General features: G+C 43.7%; 1 protein-coding gene across 1 annotated transcript in view; it reads right to left on the reverse strand.

The window, feature by feature from the left end:
• fbn2b (fibrillin 2b) overlaps positions 1 to 23539 on the reverse strand; it is a 207746-nt gene that overhangs the window by 12042 nt on the left and 172165 nt on the right. Inside the window, exons 50-59 of the mRNA XM_041205515.1 lie at positions 22559 to 22711; positions 20786 to 20851; positions 19708 to 19833; positions 16233 to 16352; positions 15732 to 15854; positions 13947 to 14078; positions 12166 to 12291; positions 9810 to 10016; positions 8700 to 8825; positions 2930 to 3052 (exon numbers count right to left, since the gene is read on the reverse strand). Coding sequence (XP_041061449.1) covers positions 2930 to 3052; positions 8700 to 8825; positions 9810 to 10016; positions 12166 to 12291; positions 13947 to 14078; positions 15732 to 15854; positions 16233 to 16352; positions 19708 to 19833; positions 20786 to 20851; positions 22559 to 22711 — 1302 coding nt within the window. The remainder of the gene's footprint in view (positions 1 to 2929; positions 3053 to 8699; positions 8826 to 9809; positions 10017 to 12165; positions 12292 to 13946; positions 14079 to 15731; positions 15855 to 16232; positions 16353 to 19707; positions 19834 to 20785; positions 20852 to 22558; positions 22712 to 23539) is intronic.

A 23539-nucleotide genomic window follows, 5' to 3' on the forward strand; every position in this document is an offset into this window, starting at 1 on the left:
TTTAATGGGCTTAAAAGTGGATAAATCCCCAGGCCCCAATGAGATGCATCCCAGGCTGTTGTGGGAGGCAAAGGAGGAGATTGCAGGGGCTCTGACATTAATTTTTAAATCCTCTCTGGCCACAGGAGAGGTGCCAGGGGACTGGAGGATAGCGAATGTTGTACCATTATTCAAGAAGGGCGGTAGGGATAAACCAGGGAACTATAGGCTAGTGAGTCTAACATCAGTGGTAGGGAAACTCTTGGAAAAAGTTCTGAGGGACAGAATCAAAATCCACTTGGAGAGGCAAGGATTAATTAAGGAAAGTCAGCATGGCTTTGTCAGGTGGAGATCATGTCTAACAAATTTGATTGAATTTTTCGAGGACATGACTATGTGGGTGGATGAGGGTAGTGCAGTTAATGTCGTCTACAGGGACTTCATTAAGGCTTATGACAAGGTCTCGCATGGAAGACTGGTCAAGAAGGTAAGAACTCATGGGATTCAGGGCAATTTGGGAAATTGGATCCAAAATTGACTTAGTGGCAGGAGGCAGAGGATAATAGTTGAAGGTTGTTTTTGTGACTGGAAACCTGTGTCTAGTGGCATACTGCAGGCTTCGGGGCTGTTGTAGTGTACATTAATGATCTAGACATGAATGTAGGAGGTTTGATCAGGAAGTTTGCGGATGACATGAAAATTGGTGCTGTGGTAAATAGCGAAGAGGAAAGCCTTACGCTACAGGTTGATGTAGATGGGCTGGTCAGATGGGCAGAACAGTGGCAAATAGAATTTAATGCTGAAAAGTGTGAGGTGACGTATTTTGGGAGGACTAACAAGGCATAGGAGTACACAATGAATGGTAGGGCCCTAGGGGGAGAATGTTCCCTCTGTTGGGGGGGTTGTGCGGGTGCAGGTACAGACCCGATTGGCACCCCCGAAAGAGCGCAGAAATCTCCCTGTGGCACATTCTTTAAATAAAGAAAAGAAAAAACTTTAAGACATGTCCCAGCTCATGTGACAGTGTCACATGAGCTGGGACATGTCAAAGAACATTAATGAAAAAATTTATTTAATTTATAAACCCTTCATGAAATCTCATGCTGCCCGTGGATGAAGTTCCATGAAAAATCCGAAGGCCGCTTGGGCTCTTCGCCTGCCCGCCAACCTTAAGGTTGGATGGGCAGCTCAGTTTATTACTTTAATTGATATTTAAATGGCCTCAATAGGCCTTTGACAGTTTGGTGGGTGTGCAGCTGAGTCAGCTGCGCACCCGCTGAACTGAAAATCTAAATGATGCGCAGTGACGTCGGGACACTCACCCGATGTCACCACACGTCATTTTAAGCGTCTGTGAGCAGGCCCTGCCCCCACTCACCCACCCAAAGATTCTGGCCTAGGACGTACAGAGGATCAGAGGGACCTTGGTTTGCACGTCCATAGATCCTTGAAGGCAGCAGGACAGGTAGTTAAGACGACACATGGGATACTTGCCTTTATTAGTCGACGCATTGAATGCAAGAGCAGGGAGGTTATGATGTGGAGCTGTATAAAACGTTAGTTAGGCCACATCTGGAGTACCATGTGCAGTCCTGGTCGCCACACTATAGGATAGATGTGATTGCACTGAATAGGGTGCAGAGGAGATTCACCAGGATATTGCCTGGGTTGGAGTGTTTCAGCTATGAAGAGAGACTAGATAGGCTGGGGTTGTTTTCCTTAGAGCAGAGAAGGCTAATGGGGGACCTGATTGAAGTGTACAAAATTATGAGGGGCATAGATAGGAAGAAATTTTTCCCCCTTAGTGGAGGGGTCAATAACCAGGGGGCATAGATTTAAGGTAAGGGGCAGGAGGTTTAGAGAGGATTTGAGGAAAAACCTAGAGGGTGGGGGGTATCTGGAACTCACTGCCTGAAAGAGTGGTAGAGGCAGGAACCCTCACAACATTTAAGAAGCATTTAGATGAACACTTGAAGTGCTTTAGCAGACAAGGCTACGGAGCCATGTGCTGGAAAACGGGATTCAAATTGATAGGGGCTTGATGACTGGCACGGACACAATGGGCCAAAGGACCTCTTTCCATGCTGTAAAACTCTATGACTCTAATTTCCTCATTTACTCTGCCAAACTCTCCAGAAGCAGGTGCTGACAGATTAAATAATTTTTTTGAAGCATAGTAGTCACTGTTCTAATTTAGGAAACATGGCAGCGAACTTATCCCCACGGAAAGATCCCGTAAATAATATCACAATAATGACCAGATAATCTTTTAATGTTTGTTGAGGATAAGTATTGACCAGGCCACAGCCTGGGCTAACATTCTGGGGAAATGGATTCAAATCTCATTACAGCAATTGGTGGAATTTAAATTCAATAAATAAATCTGGAATACAAAGCTAGTCTTAGTAATGACGATCATGAAACTATCTTTGATTGTTGCTATAACTCACTCCTTTAGGGAAAAAAATCTGCCATCTGGGTTGCCCTAAATGTGACTCCAGACCTAAAGCAATATGGTTGACTCTTAGCTGCCCTCTGAAATGACCTAGCAAGCCACTGAGTACAAGGACAATTGGGATGGGTCAAAAATGCTCATCCTGCCAGTGATGCCTGCATCCCATGAAAGAATAAAGTGAAAAACTTCTCTGAAGTTTCTTCAAAATAACACTATGAGATCTTTTACTTCATGGGGGAGGGCAGACATTGCCTTAGTTTAACGCCTCATCTAAAAGATGGCACCTCTGACAGTGCAGTACTTCCTCGTTACTACACTGTGATTGTCAGCCTAGATTTTCAGAGACCCACATCTCCAGTGTGGGACTGGAACCCATAACTTTCTGACTCAGTGGCAAAAAGTGCTATCCATTGAGCAACAGCTGACACATATAGGTGTTTTGGGGCTATCCCAGTAAGCAGAACCTATATGACTTGCAGCACCTCAGCCTCCTACCTCTACATGTCTTGCCATCTTCCTGCAGGATGTAGCCTCGTGGACATGAGCACTGGTAGCTGCCTTCAGTGTTCTTGCAGATAAAGTTGCACGGTTTGGGTGACTGCGCGCACTCATCGAGATCTGTGAGGAAGTGAAGAGAAATAAAGTGTTAATGCTAAGTTACTCTTGGTGGTCCTATGTATCCAGGTCTGCCAGAATCACCATGAATATTAGTATGCACAGTCCCAGACGAGCACTGAGTGCTTTGTTCCTGATAGTCATTGTAAACCCTGTCCCCCCTCTCTGATAGTCTATGTGCATAACAGGAGCAATGGTGTACAGAGGACCACTGAATAACAATTCAATCAATTCTTCATTCACACATTTTTCACTGGGATTACCAAATAGTATAAGTTCTGATGGTACTGCCTCGACATAATGAGGCTTCCTGCTTAGCAATCATCATTTTGGTTCGTGTTCAATCATCCAACCTTAGTCTTACTGAAAACAATTGACTTGACATAATTTTTAGCACGGCAGGTGCCCAACCCGCTTGAGCATAAAATGATGTGTGTTGACGTCGGGCGAGCATTCCGATGCCAGCTTGCAGTCGCACAATGTTTCGTTCGGCGGGTGCGCGCCGGAGTCTGCAGTGCACCAGCCAACAATTAATAGGCCTATTAAGGCCATTAACAAGGTTATTAAGTTAAATTTTCCACTTACAGTTAGCGGGCAGGCGAAAAGGCCAAGTGGCCTTTGCACTTTTTAGGAAGCCTCATCCACGGGCGGAATGAGGTTTCCTAAAGCAAATAAAAATAAATTTTAAAATTTAAAATTCAATTCGTAACATGTTCCTGTTCATGTGACAGAGTCACACGAGGAGACATGTTTTACTACATTATTTATTTCTTTATTTTTTTTTTGAAAATGCTTCACTTCCCTGAGGCATGCGCGAAGGTCACACTCGCCCTGCTTGCACTCCCCCCTCCCCCCAACCTCCCGTCCATACAGGCAGCACCAAGTGCTGTTGCTCGCATTTCAGGGTAGGCAGGCCTTAATTGGTCCACCAGCGTGAAAGTGCCTTCCAGCTTCGATCGCGGGCAGCGGCCGGCTTCCCCACCGCCCCCGCTGAGCCCGTTTAACAAGAGCGAGATTCTGCCCATAAAACCAAAAAGTGCTGGAAAAACTCAGCAGGTCTGGCAGCATCTGTGGAGAGACAAACAAAGTTAATGGGCAGAATTTTTCAGTCAGCGTGCGGGGATGGGCCCAATATGTCGACGCGTAAAATGACACGCAGTGACATCGGGCATGTGTCCTGACGCCATTGCGCAGTCCCGCAATATTTCGTTCAGCGGGTGCACGCCAGAGTCGGCTGCGTGCCCGCTGATATGTAAACGGCCTATTAAGGCCATTAAGAAAGCGACTGATCTAATTGTTAATGATGCCCGTCCAACCTTAAGGTTGGCGGCAGGCGAAAAGGCCGAGCGGCCTTCACGTTTTTTAGGAAACCTCATCCACGAGCAGGATGAGGTTTCCTAAAGTTTTTATTCAATAAATAAAAAATTTTACCTAAATACAAAATCATGTCCCATCTCATGTGACACAGTCACATGAGGGGACATGTCTAAATAAATTTTTAAACCATTTATTCAATCTCCCTGAGGCGAGTGCGAAAGAACGCTGGCCCCGACCCTCCCTCCTCCTACTGCCTGGTAGCGCTGAGTGCTACAGCTTGTGTATTACGCTGGTCGGGCCTTAATTGGCCTGCCCGTGTAAAATGGTGGCCCAGAGCTGATTGCGGGTGGGGATCAGCTCCGCGACCACTCCCGCCTGCTCCCGCCGAGCCCGCCCACTGCTTGAAAAGTTCAGGTGCATGTTTAGTGTCCAATGTGACATACGAACATACGAAATAGGAGCAGAAGTAGGTTATTCAGCCCCTTGAGCCTGCTCTGCCATTCAATAAGATCCGAGCTGATCTGTTTGAGTTCCACCTCTACCCCTGATAGCCTTTGATTCCTTTGCCTAACAAGAATTTATACCTCTGCCTTAAAAATATTCAGTGACCCCGCTTCCACTGCCTTCTGAGGCAGAGAGTTCCGAAGTTGCACAGCCCCCAGAGAAAAATATTTCTCCTCATCCCTGTCGTTTAAGGGCAACCCCTAATTTTAAATCAGTGCCCCATAGTTCTGGACTCACCCACAAGAGGAAACATCCTTTTCACGTCCACCACCTTGTCAAGGCCATTCAGGATCTTATATACTTCAATCATGTCAGCCCTCACTCTTCTTAAACACCAGTGAAAACAAGCCCAGCCTGTCCAACCTTTCTTCATAAGACAACCTGCTCATTCCAGGTATCAATCTAGCGAACCTCCTCTGAACTGCCCCCAGCTCATTTGCATCCTTCCTTAAATAAGGAGACCATACCTGCATACACTATTCAAGATACAGTCTCACCAATGCCCTGTATAACAGGGCACAACATCCTTACTTCTATTTTCAATTCCTCTTGTAATAAAGAATAGCATTCCATTAGCCTTCTTGATTACATGCTGTACTTGCATACTAAACTTTTGTGACTCGTGCATGAGAACACCTAGATCCCTCTGCACCTTGGAATTGTACAGTCGTTTTCCATTTAAGTAATACTCTGCTTTTTTATTCTTCCTGCCAAAGTGAACAACTTCACGTTTTCCCACATTATACTCTATCTGCCAGATTTTTGCCCTTTTGCTCAGCCTATCTATATCTACCAGCAAACCCCTTATGTCTTCTTCACAACATACTTTCCTAGCTATTGTTTGTCGTCTGCTAATTTAGCTACCACGCCTTCACTCCCCTCATCCAAGTCATTGATGTAAGTTGTAAAAAGTTAAGGCCCTAGTACAGACCCATGCGGGACACCACTTGTCACATCCTGCCAATCAGGCAAAGACCCATTTATGCGTACGTTCTATTTTCTGCCAGCCAACCAATCTTCTATCCAGGCTAATATGTTACCCCCCTACACCATGAGCTTTTAGTTCCACCATAACCTTTGATGTGGCACCTTATCAAATGCTTTCTGGAAATCCAAGTATAGTATGTCTAAAAGCTCCCTTTTATCAACAGTGCGTGTTACTCCTTCAAAAAACTCTAATAAATTGGTTAACATGATTTCTCTTTCATGAAACCATGTTGTCTATTACCAATTATCTTGTGTTTTTCTAAGCACCCAGCTATAAACTCTTTAATGATCAACTCAAACACCTTCCCCATGACAGACGTCAAGCTAACTGGCCTATAGTTTCCTGTTTTCTGTTTCTCTCCTTGAATAGAGAGGTTATATTTGCAACTTTCCGGTCTGATGGAACCTTTCCAGAATCTAGGGAATTTTGGAAAATTAACACCAATGCATCTACTACCTTATTATCCACCTCTTCTAAGACCCTAGGCTGATGTCCATCTGGACCCAGAGACTTGTCAACCCCGCAGCTCCATCAGTTTGCACAGTACTGCTTCCCTAGTGATTGTAATTTCACCAAGTTCCTCTCAACTCTCCACCTCCTGATTTATAGCTATTACTGGAATGCTTTTATCTGGCAGTGGGCAGGCTCGGCGGGAGCGGTTGCGGAGCTCATCGCTGCCCGCGATCGATTCTGCGCCGCCACTTTATGTGGGCAGGCCAATTAAGGCCTGCCCAGCATAAGATGTGAGCAGTAGCAGTGCTACCTGTGTGGGCAGGGGGAGGAGGGTGAGTCGGGGCCAGCGCTCTTTCATGCATGCGTGCGAAAGAGAGCTTCAATCTCCCTGAGGCACAGATCTGCCTTAGGGAGATTGAAGGGCTAATGAAATTATTAAATAAAAGGTTTAAAATTTTATTTAAACATGTCCCCTCATATATGTTTTCATATTTTTATGAAATTTTAAAATTTATTTAATAAAAGCTTTAGGAAACCTCATCCCGCTCGTGGATATGTTTTCCTAAAAAAACGCGAAGGCCGTTTGGCTTTTTCGCCTGCCCGCCAACCTTAAGGTTGGATGGACAGTGTTTATAATGACCTTAATTAGTTCCTTAATGGCCTTAATTGAGCATTTACATACCGGCGGGCACGCAGCCGAGTCCAGCGCGCTCCCGCCAAACGAAACATTGCAACTCAGTGGGATGATGTCGGGACACACGACCAACATCATCGTGCATCATTTTATGCATCGTGTGTCAGGCCTGCCCCCGCATGCCGACTGAAATATCCTGCCCTATATCTTCGATAGTGGAGACAGAAGCAAAATATTTGCTCATTTCATCTGCCATTTCCTTATTATCTACAATTAACTCCTCAATCCCACTCTCCAGGGGACCAACACTCATTTTACCTACTCTTTTCTTGTTTAAATACCTGTAGAAGCTCTTGTTCTCTGTTTTTACATTTCTAGCTAGCTCCCTCTCGTATTCAAATTTCTTTCTCCTGATTAACCTTTTAGTCATTCTCTGCCATTCTTTATATTCTGACCAATCATCTGACCTGCCACTCATCTTTGTGTAGTTACATACATTTTTCTTAAGTTTGATGCTTTCCCCAACTTCTTGGATGGTGGGTCCTCCCTTTAGAATTTTTCCTTATAGTAGGAATATACTTATTCTGAGTATTCTGAAATATTCCCTTAAATGTCTGCCACTGCTTCTCTATTGAAGCCTAGTATCCCAGTTCACTTCAGCTAGCTCAGCTTTCAGGCCCACATAGTTGTCCTCATTTAAGTTTAAAATACTAGTCTTAGACCCACTCTTCTCCCTTTCAAACTGGATGTAAAATCGTTGATTAATTGTGCTACTCCTCCATCTTTACCTAACTTCCTATACTTTTGAATGTGATATGCCCCTTAACATTCAGGACCCAATCCTTGTCAGCCTGCAGTCAGTTGTCTGTGATGGCCATCTTTGGAACTTGACATGTTGGTTTCCATTAAGATTTAGTCTTGGCATCCCTTCCTCAACCAAGGTCTCTACAGCTTCCCCAACAACTGTTAATTCTCTATAAACCTAAAATTCCACCCAATTTTTGCATGCTGTTCTTATCTAGAGAAACACTGAGGCCCTTCCAAATGCCACAAGAGGACGCAAGTAAAAGTTTTTTTGTATGAGAGGTGATCCCTTTCTCACCTCTTATTCTCTAACACAGCTTGCCTTGTCTCTCTCTATTTTATTAATACTACAATGGTCAGTGTTTCTCAGAAGTTCCCTCTCTTGTTCTTCCTAAGCTCCAAATGTCCCATCCTAACAACATTATGGATGTTCCTACACCACATGGATTGCAGTGGTTCAAGAAGGCTGTTCACCATCACTTCTCAAGGGCAATTAGGGATGGGCAATAAATGCTGGTCTAGCCAATGACGCCCACATCCCACGAACAGCTTAAAAATAAATGTAATTACACCCTTCCTCTTCCCTTCATCCTTATTGTGTTCAAATCATCATACTCTCAAACCCTAACCCATTCTTTTCTTGGATTCAAAAACTGTACAATGGCTCACCTCCCTCAGCCTTCCCTCCTTGCCAGAGCCTGCAGGCTTTTAAAACACAAGCTTAGACCACCTGATCTGTGCTTCCTAACTTACCTTGACTTCTCTACTACTCTTTCTAACATTAGCGATGTCCAGCACTTTGGGATTTGAGCTGTCACTTGGATTTCTCAATACAAAAACAGAATGTACTTTTCCTTGAACAAGAAATATGCTGATGTGTGTACAAGAAGCTTGCCTGCAAGGTTGATGTGCATCACTTATCAGGAAAGGGTGGCATGAAGGGTTCTTACCAACACAGGAGGTTGCTGTTAAATCAGTGGTGTATCCAATATTACAGAAACAGCGGAAGGAGCCCATGGTGTTGACGCACTGCCCATTCTTACACAAGTTAGGTATCACTCTACACTCATCGATATCTGTAACATATGATATAATATCTGTAACAGTATGTAAACAATATAAACAGCAAGGCTGACATTCAATTAGTTTCGTACTTCTAATCCAGTAAATCCAGAGACTCGGTACTCTTGAATTACAATAGGCTTCAAATGGAGAGCAAGATTGGCTGGAGTTCCAATGGGGTTCAACTTTCAAACGTGATTTACGTGAATTTTTAACATGGACTAGATTTTAACAGAGCATCACCTTCATTTGCCACAAAGGCAAATCCCTTGAAATACACATTGCATTGCTGCTCTGTGACTTCACCATTGATACTGATCCATGGCTCTACTGGCTCATCTTTCTCCCCAAATAAACGTTTGTCATACTCTGTTGCACCAATACCAGAACTGGTGTCCTCCAGCTGTACCAAAAGTGTGTCAGCCAGATCTGTTCTACTGACGAGTTAATGGAATACAGTCAGTCTTCACACTGTGCAGCTGTACATACGGTGCATACTGTCATCGCACTGAAATGCATGCCAACAAGTACTATCCCTCACAGGGACTGGAACTGATATAGGTCGGAATGTCAACTCAAGGCTCTGTGGTACCTTTTCCAAAGGTTGGCATCTCTTGGGACAGTGCCAACAATGATGGGCTCAAACAAAAGCTTTGACAAATGAAGCATTCAAACTGAATGAGTGTAATCACAACCCGGTGAGAGTGATGAGGTGGCTGATGGGGCACTTTGTTGCCGTTAAACAGATTGGAGTTCACTGACACAACTGATACTCAGAGGAGGTCATTTTCCCACCCTGTGCATCTGACAGGACTCTTGCCCATTAAAAATATAGTTTGGAAATTCCAGCACATGGTTTTCCAACCATTAACCAGAATCCATGCACACCAAGTAACAAGTTAAAATGGGCCAAGCTTTCAGCCAGTGAAAAGTTGGAAAATTGCTCATGCAGAGTCCACTTACAAATGACTGAGAGGGCCTGTATAGATCTGCCTTACCTCTACCATCTGTGGCGTATCCAGGTCCATGGGGGCACATTTTTTTATAGCGGGCAGTACCAGGCAGTGGGCACAGTTCACACTGGTTGCCCCATCCTCTGCCTCCATTGCAGCAACACTCAGACTTAGTGACAAGGTTACGGTTAGTGGATGACATCTGGCACATGGTCTGCAAGACTTCGATGAAACAGAACCCCTGACGATTATCTGGGATAAAAGAAGACAATGCGTAGGATTAGAGAGGCCATCCACAGACAGCGAAACAGGAAACACAATTTAAACTGGGCACCATTTCATATATGAAAAATTGTTATATCTGTAAAAAATGGTCATTTTGTTTCATTTCTTATATTCCCTGATATTCTAACTTTTAAAACTCCATGAAATTTCTGTGACTCTGTCCAAATGCACCGTCTGGCTTGGGACTGAGTTATACAGAGCGGGACTGCACTGCTTGGCATGAGACTGAGTTATAAATGCCTAAGCAAGGGTCAACAGTCAAGGAACTGTAACCGTCAAAAATCAGCACCCAGTAAGAGTCAACAGCTACAGAAGAGGTGGGGATGGACTTAGGGAAAAAGAAAGATCAACAGGTGAGTGTCCTGACGTCATTGTGCACCTGTGCGATGTTTCGGTTGTCGGGCGTGCGGTGGAGTTGGCAGTGCGCCCGCCGACAATTAAGAGGTCTATTAAGGCCATTAAAAATGTTATTAAAAGAAAATTTTCACTGCCCGTCCAACCGTACAGTTGGCGTAGATTCACATGATGGGGCACATTTCAAAACATTTTAGAAAGCTTTCTTTTTTAATTTGAAAAATGTTCATCTCCGAGGCAGTTCTGTACCTCAGGGAGATTTTCAAGTGTGCGCCTGTGTGCAGGCTCGAAGTGTGCACTCACCCTTCTCCCTGCAGCACTGAGCGCATCACGTATCACGCTGGGTGGGCCTTACTTGGCCCATCAGCACGAAATCATGGTCTGGCCCTGATCGCGGGCAGCAGCCAGCTTCCCGACCGCCCATGCTGAGCCCGCCTGATGAGGGAAAAATTGTCCCCCATATTTTTAGCTGGGATCCAATTTTCTGGAGTTTGATGCATAATCAGTGAATATTGCAAATTAAAGGTCAAATTAGCCCTTTCACCTACTAATTCTTCATATGTTATTAAACATCTGACATAGATGTGGTGCAGGTGTGTACATACCCACAGAAACCCCCAACCTCAAAACACACCCACAGAAAGCCCCAACCCCAAAATACCCACAGAAAGCCCCAACCCCAAAATACCCACAGAAAGCCCCAACCCCAAAGTACCCACAGAAAGCCCCAACCCCAAAATACCCACAGAAAGCCCCAACCCCAAAATACCCACAGAAAGCCCCAACCCCATAATACCCAACAGAAAGCCCCAACCCCAAAATACCCACAGAAAGCCCCAATCCCAAAATACCCACAGAAACCCCCAACCCCAAAACACCAACAGAAACCCCCAACCCCAAAACACCCACAGAAAGCCCCAACCCCAAAACACCCACAGAAAGCCCCAACCCCAAAATACCCACAGAAAGCCCCAACCCCAGAGTACCCACAGAAACCCCCAACCCCAAAATATCCAGAAACCCCCAACCCCAAAATACCCACAGAAACCCCCAACTCCAAAATACCCACAGAAACCCCCAACCCAAAATACCCACAGAAACCCCCAACCCAAAATACCCACAGAAACCCCCTCCAAAATACACACAGAAACCCCCAACCCCAAAGTACCCACAGAAACCCTCAGCCTCCCAATACACACCCACAGTACACCCCAACCCCTCAAAACACACCCAAAATAAACCCCACCCCCCAAAAGACACCCACAGAAACCCCCAACCCTCAAAACACACCCACAGTAAACCCCAACCCCCCAAAACACACCCACAGCAAACCCCAACCCCCCAAAACACACCCACAGCAAACCCCATCTTGTTCAATCCAGAACTAAATCCCATCCTCAATATTTAACATCACCCATTAGCTGGATGCCATAATCTGTGTCTATAAGCGACGACAAGAGAATTAAGGTTCTGGTGATCTATGTTACACTCTGAAGTGATGTTTGCCGTTGCTGCTTAAACATTTGACTTTGGCAATGCCAACAAACAGAATAAGCCAGCAAAATCCACATTAACTGGGCATCTCCAATTAATGTGGAACCACTGCTCAGTGTCTCAGCTAATCTGCTCACTGTTTAATAATTGATCTTATCATCCCTCACCTCTCTTGTTACTTCTGACAATTTTGAGACAATCTAATTTCACGTTAATTGGCAAGAGACTTTCAGTGGATCATGTTGATATTTTGAGGTTTCCTACTTACCCAGACATTCTGTAGCTGATGGACTTTCCAAAAATCCTTCGTTACAGTCACACCGGTAACTGCCGACTGTATTGATACATCGTCCATTCTGACATATCCCTGGTTTAGTGCGACACTCGTTTTCATCTGGAAACATTCCAAAAGAAAGTTAGCCTGTGTGTGACAATGAAAGAAATGTATCTATAGATAACACCTTACCTCATCACTCAGCAACACTTCAGGCACCTTGAAATAATTTGACGTGTAGTTATTGTTGTTATGTCGGCCATTTTTACACACCGTAAGATCCCATAGCCAATTAATCTGTTTCAGGGATGCTGATTGAATGAGAAATGTTGGAAAGTATATCAGGAGAGCTCACTGCTCTTCTTTGAATAGATCCAGGAAAACTCTTCTGTATCTAAGTGACAGATGGGGCCTCGGTTTAATGTATTGACTTAAAGAGACCTCTGGCAATACAATACTCCCAAAGTGTTGCACTCAAGTGTCAGTCCAGATTATCCTAGGCAGAGGCTTGAACGCACAGACTTGAGGCAGAAGCATCAGTGCTTCAGCTGAGCAAAGTTGAAATTCAGGTATTCAATTGTGACGTTGCATAAAACTTAACCATGATGTGACCTTATTCTACAATGGGTTTAGATCAAGTACATGGAAATAATTTCTCTGTTGAAAATTTCGATTTGTTTACTCCAGTCTATTTTCGGTCAAATTTTTGGAGAGATAACAAGCTGGCATCTTGTATGGTACAAGATCACTCGCTACTAATGCACGGTTATCCAAATATCAGAACATTCCAGAATTGGGCACTAACTCAAAATCAATCAACATTTTTCAACAAAGTTTATCATTAGTTAAATCAGAAATATACAAAACAGACCAGATATGTAACTTTTGATAATTAAAACAGGCTTATATTTCCCACATCACATGTTTTTAATCTTTATGTACAGAATCATTGGTCTGAATTTGTTTGCACTAACGTGTCCTAAATTAGATAGCAAGGTCTCTGGCCACACTTCTGCTCAGCTGACTTCCCCAGTAAATGATGGAGGGGAGGAGAGGCGAAGCCAGGCAGACCACTCAATTTCCTTTGTCGCTGCCACTGATAACCCTCCAACTCTGAAAACCACAAGAAGGGAGTGGCAATAATCCCAGAGGCAGGAGTGATGAGCCCCCTATTTTGTGGTTGGAGGAAGAAGGTCGAAGATTTCTCTCTGTAACAGCCCCAAACACTAATCTGCTGAAGACTTGAGTCCAATCCAAAGTCTTCAGTAAAAAGTGTGGTGCAGTATTTGCTGCGCCCCTTCAATTGCTGCTTCCCCTTCTGGTTCTGTGGTGACAGTCCTGCTGCAGCATGACCACACTTTCTTCAATGGCAGCAGCAGGCTCTCTCTCTTGGTGGAGATCCCACCTGACCCATCCATCAACAGGAGGGACATCCAGGTAATCATTTCCCAAGAAATAACTATAAATTTCTAAATTCAACTATACTGACCACAGAAAAGAACAACCAGCAGACAAACATTCAGTTACAGACAGGCACGCAGATAGGCATACAGCCAGCTAGATATACAGTTAGATAGACAGGTGTGCAGACAAACACGCAGATAGACAGGTGTACAGTTAGGCAGACAGGTTTACAGACAGATAGGTTTACAGTCAGACAGGCATAGTTAGACAGACAGGCACACACATATATAGAGACATACAGTTAGACAGACAGGTGGGCACATAGATAACCAGGCACACCAAAAGACAGACAGGAAGACAGGAAAATGTACCCATGCAGCCCTCTCCATCTGGTCTTCGCATCATTCCAGGTGGGCAGATGCACATGAAGGTGCCGATTAGGTTCTTGCACATCATTCCTCGGGACTCACAATCGTGGAATCCTTCTGAACACTCATCCAAATCTGTAATCAGGGAAAAGCACTGTCAGCAATGCATAAACTTTCCTCACAGCCACCCAACATTTGCTTTTGCATTCCCTTCCCACCTATTAATTAGAACCTATACTCATGACTGAATCACCATGCAGTGTATCAGTCATATCAGAAGTTGCCAAGGGTCTGGACAATCTTGCTCTGAGTGTTACTGACTGAACTGGTTAGCTACATGGGGATGGAAATGATCAAAAACATAAATGAAATTCTCTCCAGCATGTGAAGTTACAAACACAAGCTCAGTCACCAAATACATCATTTACATCTGAAACATGCTAACAATTATAAACTCATCATCCCTATATGCCTGACCTCTCCATATTCAGAGATTTGTCAGCTGTAACTTCATTCAGTCAGGTGTCTGAGCTGTTATCAGGAGTCAGGTCAGGTTAGGGGCAGAATTTTCTGCCTGTCGGGCGGGTGGGTCCGACCCAATCTCCGGCGGGCGGGGAGCCGATCCCCGCCTGAGAAGCGGGTCCCGCCGCTATTTTAAGTGGGTGGTCCAATTAAGGCCCGCCCAGCATGACGTCTGGCGGGAAGCGCTTCCTGTGTGGGCGGGGGGATTCCCCAAAAGCCAGAGTGTGCTCTTTCGCGCATGTGCACAAAAGAGCGCACATCTCCCTGAGGCTAAGTGCTGCCTCAGGGAGATCGCTTACACTTTTAAAAAGATTAAAAATAGAAATAAAAAAAAATCCTTAACATGTCCCCCTCATGTGACAATATCATGTGACATGTTCATAAATTACAGTAAAACATTATAAAACTGTTTAAAACCCTGCATGAAACCTTATCCTGCTGGTGGATGAGGTTTCATGTTTTCTCTATTTGCCGCCGGGGCTGCTGGCCTCCCCACCAACCTTAAGGTTGGACAGGCAGGTCCTTTAATTGTTTCAATGATCCTGTCAATGGCGTCAATTGGCCATTGACAGTTTGGCGGGCGCACAACTGATTTTGCTGCGCCCCTGCCTTCCTGAAAATTTTAATGGGGCGGGATGACCTCAGGGGTTCCCCCGATGTCATCCCGCGTCATTTTACACATCGGCGAGCCGGCTCCACCCCCTGCTTGCTGACGGCAAAATTCTGCCCTAGGAATTTGTTGAATTTTTGTTGAGCCATTTAAATTGAATTCACACTGGATCTGGTTGCACCACAGCCGGAGTGGTTCACTCCTCCGCTGGAGTGGATCGCTCCCCCTCTGATATTGGATTGAATTGGTGCTGGATTGGATCAGTCCACAGCTGGAGAGGATCACTCCACAGCTGATAACCACACATCTGGAACCAGTCATTCCACTGCTGGTTTTACTATCTGTACAGCTTGATAAAAGAGAATTTGGTGTGTTTTCCTGGTAATGCTGATATAACTGCCTGAGCTGTCATTTTGACTGGCTGGTGTTAAACTAATCCACATCATGAAAGAAAATCTTGTTTTTTCAATCTATTATAACAAATCTCTTTTGAAGAAATACAAGTTTTAATAATTGATGTGTGTTGGCAAATCTGTTAAATCACTGATGTTTTATTTAAAAACTTATTTCCAATCAAATTATAAAGGCAGTTTATGGAAAGCTAATATTTCTCACCTGGACAGTGCTGTACCAAGCTCAGTGCCTCCTTCCCTTACCTTTGCACATCTTGTGGTCCTCTCTCAGAGTGTAACCTCCAGGGCAGGTGCACTCATAGGAACCATAGGTGTTGATGCAGCGAAATGCACAGAGCAGGGGATTGAGGGAACACTCATTGATATCTAAAAATACAAACAAAATATTGTACAGAGTCAGATTATCTCTCTGAAGATTCTTATGCCAGTCCCTGTGCTAGATTACATTATCCAGGTGACCATTTATTATAGGTATACATTGGACAGAGGAGGAAATTCTATGAAACTTTTTGTTCCCAAATCAGTCATCCATAGAACCATAGAAAAGTTACAGCACAGAAGGATGCCATTCGGCTCATCTTGTCCATGCCAGCCTGGGAATGCCCAGGTGTCACCGCCAGGACCCGCTTCAAAATCAAACCTTGCCAGCACCCACGCCAAAATTAACCATCACCAATATCTTTTCCAAAGTAAATCTCACCTCTGAACAGTTGTGTACCTGAGTCATTAAAATGTTTGGCCTACCTTCACAAGTCATCATTGGGCCAGGTTCAAATCCATCGTCACATGCGCATTCAAACCCTCCAATAACATTGCTGCAAGTTCCATTACCGCACGGGTTACCAATAGTGCACTCATCAGTATCTAAACATAAAGACCACACTCAGTATTGGGTACTGACAAATCTCAGAATTTGATAGATAAGACTCTCTGTATTTTGGTGCATGTACAATTCCTGCCCCAAAGCATCTTTCAACAATGCACACTTAGCATCGTAGGAGGAACAAGTCAGAATTAATAAAGAGCTCTCAGATGCTGCAGTGTGGTTTGATATCCTTCTGGGTTGGGTGAAGAAACAGGGGGAAAGGCAAAAGAAAGACCAAAAGAGTAGGGAATTATGGAGAGGGCAGGAAAATAAGGATTAGCAAGAGATCAGTGGAGTGAGGAATTAGGGAAAGTCCAGCAGTGCAAGCAATTAGGGAAAGACCAATAGGATGGTGCATTTGTGAGAGATCAGCAGAGTGGGGGAAATATATGGAAAAAAAGGGGCTTGGAGAGAGACCAACAGAGGAAATAAGAAGCTACAAATAGTGTTACAAAACTCAAGTTCAGATGATTGCTAGGTTTTGGGACTGTCTCTTTAATTCAAGGTAAAATGGAGAAATGAAGGGGTCATGTGACCTGTTCTGCATTCTGCTTGACACAGGCTTGGGTGCCTTGGTTGTTAAAGGGGGCCAAGGTTGTTTTACTGGGAAGAAGGTGCAAGATAATCGCATGTCCACACCTGTGGACAATGGCAAGGGCATTTGTAATGACTAAGGGTAGGCTGTTCATCTCCAAGTCTCACAGTGGTGTTAGGAATGTCAGGTTTTATGAAAAATTATACTTTAAACTATCTAGTTAATTCCATGATAGAATAGAATTGGGGATTTAAAAGCTACTTAATTATCATTTCTACCAGGATACAAGGCCCATGTGATTCATGCTGTCATGGGGATGGACTTTTGGAGGGAATAGTCCATAGGAAGCCATTGTAGGGTTTGGTTGCAGGTTTTCCTAAGAGATCCCTAAATCCCACAGGAATTGTCAAAGTGCAAGAATCTGTGAGAGAGAGAGAGAGTGCACAAAGAGGCAGCCAGGTTTTATTTTTTTAATCACACAGAATGCTGGTGGGAGCTCATGCTTGGATTGAAGAGACCAAGTTTGTGAGGATTTAAAGGCCAGAAGATTTACCCAGCTTTAGCTAGAGGGGGGAATCTCCAGGGCAACCCTCACCCTGAAAGTCTTTTTGGGGATAATAACTGGAAAACCGACTGGTAAAGGGAAAAGGAAGCCATCCATGGGGAACTAAGAATAGTTTTGGGCTGGTTCCTGCAGAATGAAGTGTCCACTTAAAGGACAGACAAAGTTTAACCTTGGAGGGGCATTTTCAGTCATTTTAAAAGTTAAATGGGGGAAACCTTTTTGTAGTCTAGAGTTTAAGTTGCCTACAAAAATAGTGTTTAGTCAATGTTACTTTGAGCTTATTTGGCACAGTAAAGATCTTCAAACTTGAAATCTTGTTGCATGATCCTTCCAGAATTTACTGCAAATTCAAATAACTTTTTAAAAAGTTATTGGTCTCTACAGGAGGTGTGACAATAGTATGAAGAAATAGGGAATTGCCAACCAGGAGAAAATAGAAATTCAAGAGTAAAGAGGTAGACGGATACCAACAGAGTGAGGAAGTAGGGAGTTACCAATATGGTAAAGAAATGGGAAGGGGCTAACAGATTAGACAGTTAATGTTGCTGCCCAAAATGGCTGGAAGTCCATGATGTGCTTTTCCCCTATAATACTATGTTCAAGGTATCCAGTCATACTGACTTTTCAGTTTTCTGCAGGAAAACTTACCTCAAAATCCATCATCCCTCCTTTCCCAAGCACATTTGGGGAATGAATTCCAGTTCACCAATCCTCATCATCTCCTTTCACATGTGCCTGCACTCTCACTTACTGGTAGGAGGTACTTGATGGAAACCATGAGCAGGGACCAACTGATTTTCCCTCCTTTTCCTTCCCTTTCAGAAGTCAGGGCATTGGGTTTAATGGAAGTGTGCCAGCTGTTGCCCTGGCTCAGATTAAATAAGCTGGCACAGAGCAGGAATGGACCCTGGAGTACCCTGGTCTTTACAGCTCAGTCCCACACTCATCACTGATCTATCAGGAAACTGGAATGATCTGTTTAAACTTAATAATCAGTGCAAAAATCTTTTTTCTGCCCCTCACTTTCCCTGTGGATGCTCCTACTGTTATCCAGTTTTCTACAGACAATCAAAACACATAGACTCTGTAGACTCTGCAGATAATATTTAATGGAGGTGACTGGGATCTCACCCACCAGCTGGAGAGATGGCAAGAGCCTCATGTTGCCTCTTTTAAGGAAGGCCCACCATATTAGGTGTCACTCAGGCCACTAACTGGACAGAAGTGGACCTTCCTTGGGATCAAGGACCCCAGGGGTGGATGTCCTGTCTGTAGAAAGCTGCTGGGCAATCAGAGGCTGGCAGCACCACAAAATCCACCCAAGGCCTAATATTGACACTGGATCCCAGGCCACAGGTGGGTGACGGCAGGGGTAGGTGTCGCAGGGTGGGGTTGTCAGCAGTAAGGGCAGGGACATGGCCTTCAACTGGCTCCCCTTCCTGATGCCAGGTCCCTCAATCAGGCACCAAGTGCTTTTGAAAAGGAGATCCCCCCCGGTTGATTACCAGCAGTGGCAGGATGAAGGTCTTAAACAGGCATTATTTGCCCACTTAAGGGCCTCAATTAGCAGTGGGGCAAGAAGGCTGTCCATAGGCTCTTTTGCCATGGACTTAATCAGGATGGAGGCAGGAAGGTGGCAGGTCCCCAGGTAAGACGCTCCCACCTGATTGAACGCCCCCCCTGCCACCTAACTCACCATGGGATAGGACCTTGAAATCTGCACTACATGACAGGTGGCCTTGCGTCTGGGAGAGACTACAGTAGTCCCCACATTGTTACTTAGAAAATCTTCCAGGACCTCATGGATATTACACCTGACCATCTGATATTGAGTGTATCTCTCAGGCTAGGTATATTTTTTACAGCTCTCGTACCCAGCCAGTGAGGAGAATCTCTGTACTGTTCAAGATACTGAAGCAAGTCCTGAGGCTGAGAATTCCTGATATATTTATCACAACATCATTCTGTTTTCAGCAGAAAGCCCATTATACCTGTGCTAGTGTTAGTTTCACATTGGCGATATCTACTTTTATTCTGTTTCTCTGCTTTTTCCTGGTACACTTTAATATTTTACCTCTTCAATTGTTGTTCTAACTTTCACGTAAATGTTGCAATTATTTCAGTTATTACCCTGCGCTAATGGTTTCCATATTCTAAAAAACTTTTGTGTTAAAATGTTCTTCCAATCCCACCAGCCCCTCCCCCTACCTTATGTATTTTGTCCAAATGTGACCCATCATATCAAGCAACTCACCAACGCAGTTGACTCCAGTGAAATCCAGGCTATACCCGAACGGACATTCACATCGGAAGGAGCCATCCGTGTTTATACAATGTCCGTTGACACAGATTCCGGGATTCTCTACACACTCATTCACATCTTTAAGAGGAAAATAAAAATAAGATATCAGGAGTTCCATGTTAATGTCAGTTTGATGCAACAGTTTTCTTGGTATGGCTGTGGGAATAAAATAAAGATCAGCAGAACCTAGAGGGTTATAAATAGTCTCGCTGGTACACTAGTAACTGGTGCACATAAGGGTTGGAGGACTTGAATTATTTCAGCAATGTTTAACCATGTTGGGAGTGAATGGGGTAGACATGTCTTGTTAGGAATCTCAAGAAAAATCTAAAGTGCATTGTAACCTTGTAATAGAGTAACGTGGTGAGTAGAAGACCACTTGCCCATCTAGACTAACCTTTCAAATCTCCCATCAGGTTCCTTACTGTGGTTCTGGAACCAAAAGTCCTGTGCCAATTGTCCTAATAACAATTTATTCAGATTAAAATAAGTTAGATACTCATAAATGAGAGGTCATTTTCTTGCAGAGCTTATAATGATATTTGCCCTCACCATATGCACACGGACCGAGAACCCTACTATTCTCCCTCACCCCTGCCCCAGATGATTTGTGTCTTGTGTTGGTTACCTTACAATGATTGCTACAGATCTGGCTTAGTTCACTACTCATTCACAGATATTTGATACCCTGCTCCCTTTACAAGACACTATTTTCTGATAGGCTGAGCTTAATAAAAGCCAGTAAAATGACAGATGTCCAGTCTGAAATTTACTAAGAATCAAAGACTGAACAAAAATACTTTAGAAAGTAATTAGCAAAATGAAAATCACAAGAGAAGTTCAGGAATGAGTATTGATTTAATGTGATCTGAAGGAGGCAGTTTTTGTGATGAGTTAGTGAACGTGGGAATTATATTTGATTTAATTTGCATTCTCTTCACTGCTGTATAATAATATGTATTCTCTTTACAAAACAGAATAGAGTACTACATTTGGTGAATCCTACACAGAGTTACTGAAAGTAAGGTACCTTCGCGGGTATCACCGATGCCTGGGATGGCACCGTGACCATAAGGACACAGCTCCTGGAAAGCAACTGGAAAAGAAAAATAAACTCATTAAAAGCAGCACCAAGCAGTGTCTGATGTTATATTGGCAGAAACAATGGGTTATTCTACAGAATGGGACTGAACCTGCTAGACCCACAAAGTAGGACACAACGGAAAAATTTGCAGACCACTCTTCACTTAAAACTGATATTTGCATATTAACACAAATAAGTGCTTTCCCTCCTATAAGGATCCTTATATTATCCAGAAGTCCTTGTGGTTCTCAGGCACTGATAATGTCCAGGCTAGGAACAAGAGTTGACCACTTACCCTTAAAACCTATTCTGCCATTCAATGAGATCTTGGCTTATATGAGACCTAACTCCATATACCCACCTTAACCCCATATCTCTTAATACCTGTGGTTTATAAAAACTTTCAACCTCAGATTTAAAACTAACAATTGATCAAGCATCAATCATAATTTGCGGAAGAGAGTTCCAAACGTCTGCCACTGTGTGTGTAAAGTGTTTCCTAATTTCACTCCTGAATGCTCTGACTTTAATCTTTAGGACATGCTCCCTAGCCCTCAACCAGTGAAAATAGTTTCCTTTATCTACCCTGTCTGTTCTCTTAATACCTTTTAACTTTGATCTAATCATGCCTTAACTGTCTAAATACCAGGGAATACAACCCTAGTATGTGTAATCTTGCCTAGTAATTTAAACCTTAGAGCCCAGGTATCATTCTGATCTTATGCTTCCATCTGCACTGCTTACAATGCTGCCTATCTTTGAATCATCGGCAAATTTGCATATGTGGCTTTTCCATCGCACCATCTAAGTTGTTAATAAATACAGCGAATAGTTGAGGCCCCAGCACCGATCCTTGCTGAACACCACAAGTCATAGCCTGCCAGTGAGAGTACCTGTTCATTATCCCTGCTTTCTGACTCCTGTCACTCAACCTATGTTCTAACCAAGTTAATCATTTGCCTTCACTTCCTTGAGTTTCAATTGAGTGTCTTATGAGGGACTTTATCAAAATGCCCTCTGGAAGTCCATATAAATAACATTCATAGCCATTCCTCCATCCATTGCTTTAGTCACCCCTTCAAAAACTTCAGTTAGGTTTGTCAGGTAAGACCTACCCTTTACAAATCCATGCTGGTTTTCTCTGATCATTTGAAACTGTTCAAGCTGTCAGTCACTCTATTCTTAATTATAGACCCTAGTAATTTCCCAACAACAGATGTTAGGCTAACTGGTCTAGAATTTCCTGGTGGGATTTTCCCTCTGTCACCTATCATTAATAGCAGAGCGATGTGCAATTGCCTATTCTAAGGGAAGGGTTCCAAAATCTGGAAAACTTTGGAGGATTATTGTTGGGGGCAACTGCAATGTTCTCACCTACTTCTTTTAAAATCTATAGCAGCTTCATGTTTTCTCTCTCCTTTCACTCCATTCTTTAGTTTCATCAGTTCTTCTGTAACATTGCTCTTAAAAAGGACGTGAATGGCAAGTCATGCTGAGCCTTCCTGAAGTTTCAATCAACATGGCTTGGAATTTCCTTGGAGTAACTCACTCACATGAAAACTGGGTTTCCATTGCAGCTCCGAGGAAATTCCAGGCTTGTATTTTACATGTTGAGATCCAATATAGTCCAGGTTCAATGTGCGGAGGGCCATGTGCTGACTTATCAACCCTTAGCAGCACTGCTAACATAATCCAATTGACAGCAAAATTAAAATCTACCTTCTTCTTCCTGAGGGCAAAGTTCACATGGGTCACCCCAGCCCTCTCCTGGCATCTTGCTACAACAGCAGCGGGCTTTAGTCGTATTGAAGGCCTTGGGTACAGAACACTTGCCGTTATCAAACCTGGTGAAGCAGAAGCTCTGCCTGGTATCTGAAAGGTTGGAATCCAATAAGTAATAAATATCCAATAAAATATTAACAGTTTCACAAGTTTCACACTCACACAGTTTAAGATGGGTTGACCTTTGTTTAATAGTGAGAGTATAATCACAAAACTTCATTTAAATTGATCAGCTATTATTGAAATAAAGCATATCTTTTAACACTTTCATTCATCCAAACATGAGTGAAATGACAATCTACATGCTGCTGCGGTTGGCTAATATTTGTGTGTCTCGGTCATTAGAAACTTAAGGGGAATTTTGGTATACAAAAACCATGGATTAGAGTCAGGCCACTTTTAATATTTAAAGAATCTGAGACCTTACTTATGGAGACAAGGGGTGGGCAATCAAGACTGGGTTGGCAAATTAAGTATCTAAATGAGGCTGGCAGCCTCTGAGTAACCTGTTTCCCAGGCCTCAGGAAACTCAGGCAACTGAAGAGAGGTGAGGACAGTTTCAGAGAGAAGATAAGTGACATAGACCCCCGGGCTGTGGCTATCAGAGAACCACCCACCCTCCGGGTCGTGGAATAGACCTATATGATCCTGCGGCGTGCTTTGGATTACTCCCTGCCTGATTGGAAGACATGGCTGTCAATCAGGCAGACTTCTAAGTGGGAAACCCGACAGGGCTAAAAGAGCGCGCTGAGGTGTTAAAATATTTCCTGTCCGAAAATCCATCATCCTGCCAATGTAACCTGCCCCTTAATAAGACCTAAACATCTAACTGGGGTGGGGGAAGGAGAAGGGTAAATGATCTATTAACTGCCACTTAACCAAGTTATAGAATTGTAGGGCCCAAAATTGCAATGGGAA

This window comes from Carcharodon carcharias, chromosome 14 (genome assembly GCF_017639515.1).
Source record: "Carcharodon carcharias isolate sCarCar2 chromosome 14, sCarCar2.pri, whole genome shotgun sequence".
Classification (NCBI taxonomy): domain Eukaryota; kingdom Metazoa; phylum Chordata; class Chondrichthyes; order Lamniformes; family Lamnidae; genus Carcharodon; species Carcharodon carcharias.